The sequence below is a fragment of the Arachis ipaensis genome, chromosome B01 (genome assembly GCF_000816755.2).
Source record: "Arachis ipaensis cultivar K30076 chromosome B01, Araip1.1, whole genome shotgun sequence".
NCBI lineage: Eukaryota > Viridiplantae > Streptophyta > Magnoliopsida > Fabales > Fabaceae > Arachis > Arachis ipaensis.
Window position 1 is genome coordinate 28,673,312 of NC_029785.2, and position 3,496 is coordinate 28,676,807.

At 31.2% G+C, this 3,496-nt stretch overlaps 1 protein-coding gene across 1 annotated transcript; it reads left to right on the forward strand.

Moving 5' to 3' along the window:
* On the forward strand, nt 958-1,855 carry LOC107617462 (sec-independent protein translocase protein TATB, chloroplastic-like). Its single transcript, XM_016319223.2, has 3 exons — nt 958-1,141; nt 1,218-1,286; nt 1,362-1,855. The coding sequence occupies exons 1-3, from the start codon at nt 1,000-1,002 to the stop codon at nt 1,430-1,432; spliced, it is 282 nt and encodes a 93-aa protein (XP_016174709.1). The 5' UTR covers nt 958-999; the 3' UTR covers nt 1,433-1,855.

Sequence of the window (3,496 nt, forward strand, 5' to 3'; positions counted from 1 at the left end):
CTACGTAACCTGTCTCCTTAAAAGCAACGAAAGGTTCTTTTAGAATTTTTCTCACTCAAGTTTTAGCTTCTAACACAATAAAAAAATTTTATTCTCAAAGAAGTACTTTAAATTTTAAAATTACAACGGTGAATTATTTTTTTTCAATCGAATCTAATACTTAAATTAATATAACTAAATTTTATTTTCAAACTTTTTTTTATAGTTTTCATTTCATACCTTAATCATGCTGCACAGAATCTATAATTAATTTGAGTCAACAAGTCAACAATTGGATATCAATCTTAAAGTTTACCCTAATTAACATAACAAAAAATTATTGAATAATTTTTTTTCTTCTCTTTTTTAAATCAGACAAACAACAACCACTTTTATAGCAAAGGATTCGATGGTCCGAGAACGTTTAGACCATTAAATGGTCCCATAACAAAATATGTTTTTTAAGTTTTTTAATAATTGTTAAATAGTCCTTATTTAATTTTAATTACAAATTAATTCTATATATTTTATTTAATTATAAAAATTATTTTTTATTTTATAAATTATTATTTTATCAGTCATCTATTATGTTTATTAACAATAAAAAACAAAAACAATAACGAATTAGATCTTTCATTGATCGTAATAACTTTTGGCAATCCCAATCGATGAAAAATTTATCTTTGATCCGTTACATCCGTCGAGGGTTGTAAAATCGTGTTTCTTAGAAAATCAATCGATTAGATTAATAAAACAATCGATTGAATTTCAGGTTTCCCATAACTCAATCGATTGGATTGGACATCAGGTTATCACAAAACAATCGATTGAAAATTCCAAGGTAGTATGGTTTTTGCAAAAATCAATCGATTGGTCATATTACCCAATCGATTGAATGATGACTAGAATGTGGATTTTTTATAATTCAATCTGTTGTTGATATTACCCAATCAATTAAAGGCTTCAAAGCAACTTGAAGTCTCAAAAGGTGTTGCGGAGGTTGCTCGAAATCTGGGCAAAATGTTGCGTGCATTCCAACCCACAATTAGAGAACTTCAAGATGTTTCCAGGGAGTTTAAGACCACACTGGAATGGGAGATCGGTCTTGACGACATTTCAACTCCACCAACACAGACCACCTACAATTCTACTCTTGACCTTAGTTAGTCTTTCTTTCTTTTCTTTTCTTTTTCATTCTATTCAATTCACTTGCAAATTATGTGATTTTGATAATGCAGATGGCACAAGAGATCCAAGCAAAGCCTACAGCTCTGAGGAGTCTAAAGAAGCCATCCTGCCTCCTCCTGGTTAGTCCTTTTTGCTCACTTTTTCATCCTTTATAATCGCCAGCTGCCCCCTTACCATCATTCTTTATCAAACAGCAACTGCTGCGGAGCCACAGTCTCAGAAGCCAGAAACTGACAACTCGCCTCTCGATTCTTCATGTCAATAGTCATGGGAACAAATGTCAAGGTCGAGCAATTTTGTTACCTCGTTAGAATTGTGTAAAACAAAAAGGAAACCATTCATGTTCATGTTCTCTTGTTCTATCGAAATCTGTTCTAGTTAATGACTTTACTTGCCAATGTGTTCTTACGCCATACAAGCAAAACACAACGATGGTGTTTAAAATGAATTTAAATTATAAATCCGTTGGGGTTTGAACTGAGAAGTTCATCGGTCATGCTGTTGATCTACCTTTGCTATAGGAGGCACATGAATTAAAATTACAATTCTCTTAAATGATACAAAAAATGTTACTACTTCTACAGTAATCCAACTTGACTTTTCCTTTTTAACATCGCAATAGCAAAAGCTAACCAAAAGAATTAAATGACAATAAATGCGAAAAATTTTCCCATTAAATTGGTGGGGACAAAAAAATTTGCAGGAGACATCAACATGCAACTTATGGTATGCTACAACATATTCATTTGTCTGTATGGTTCAAAATCTAGATAGCCTGTTGTTGCTGGTCCGTGAAACCCATACATGATATCACATACTTTATCATCTGGAGGCATTATAGATCCTTCGCACCCCTTAAAGCCCTCCAGAGGTGAACCCCAAGGAGTTGGAGTAGAAGGGTTGTGTTGCCCAATCAATTGAGTTGTGAGACCTCAAGTTGCTTTGAAGCCTTCAATCGATTGGGTAATATAAACAATCGATTGAATTATAAAAAACTCACATTTTAGTCATCATTCAATCGATTGGGTAATATGACCAATTGATTGATTTTTGCAAAAATCATACTGCCTTGCAACTTTCAATCGATTGTTTTGTGATAACCTGAAGTCCAATCCAATCGATTGAGTTATGGGAAACCTGAAATTCAATCGATTGTTTTGTTAATCCAATCGATTGATTCTCTCTGAAACACGATTTCATAACGCTCGAGGATGTAACGGATCAAAGATAAACTTTTAATCGATTAGGATTGCCAAAAAATTATTACGATCAATAGAAGATCTAATTCGTTATTGTTTTTATTTTTTATTGTTAATAAACATAATAGATGAATGATAAAATAATAATTTATAAAATAAAAAAATAGTTTTTATAATTAAATAAAATATATAAGGTTAATTTGTAATTAAAATTAAAAAATGACTATTTAGCAGTTATTAAAAAACTTAAAAAACATGTTTTATTATAGAACTATTTAATGATCTAAACGTTCTGGGACTATCGAATCCAATACCCACTTTCGTCCTCTTTTTTTGAATTTCGTCTACAACGAAATCCATAATTTTTGCCTCTCTTTTTGTGCTGTAAACTTTAGTTATTGTCTAAAAATTTTTTGGACATCCAACCAATTTTTTAACTATATTTTTTTGTCAGACACAAACTTTGACCCATATCAAAGTCTTGGCTTTGGAACCCAAAATCCCGCCCAAGCCCCTAGAGTAAATCTTTAATGTTACCGCACTTAGCACTAATTGCTAGCTTTGACTAAAAGTTAGTGCACTCTCTCGTTTGACGGTCTGCTGTACATGTGCTCCTATATCATTGAATGGTAAAAAAAAAGTCACTCTTAATCACCAAACAATAAGCTACCATAAAACTCACCATACGTATGTATGTGTGTATCTATGAAGTATAGACACTTCGTTGAGTTATCGTGTCCGCATGTCGGACACATTTCGGACACGACACTCACCGATACTCGTCTGACACGTGTGTCTGCTGTGTCCAACCGTGTCTTAATAAAAAATAAAAAATTTTTCTTCGGACACGCCTGAACACACCTAAATACCATCACGTGTCTGCGTGTCCAGTCTTATTCTTAACATATATTCTTAAAATAAATTTATATATAGTATATATTATTATTTATTAAAACAAAAAATATTTTAAATACTTGATATAATTAAAATAAGATATTAAAAATAATTAAAAATTTTAATTTATATTTTAATATCAATAAGATATCAAAATATCATTACAATTTATCTAAAAAATACTTTATATTTTATATATATGCGTGTCCTCATGTCATGTAAGATTTTAAAATTTG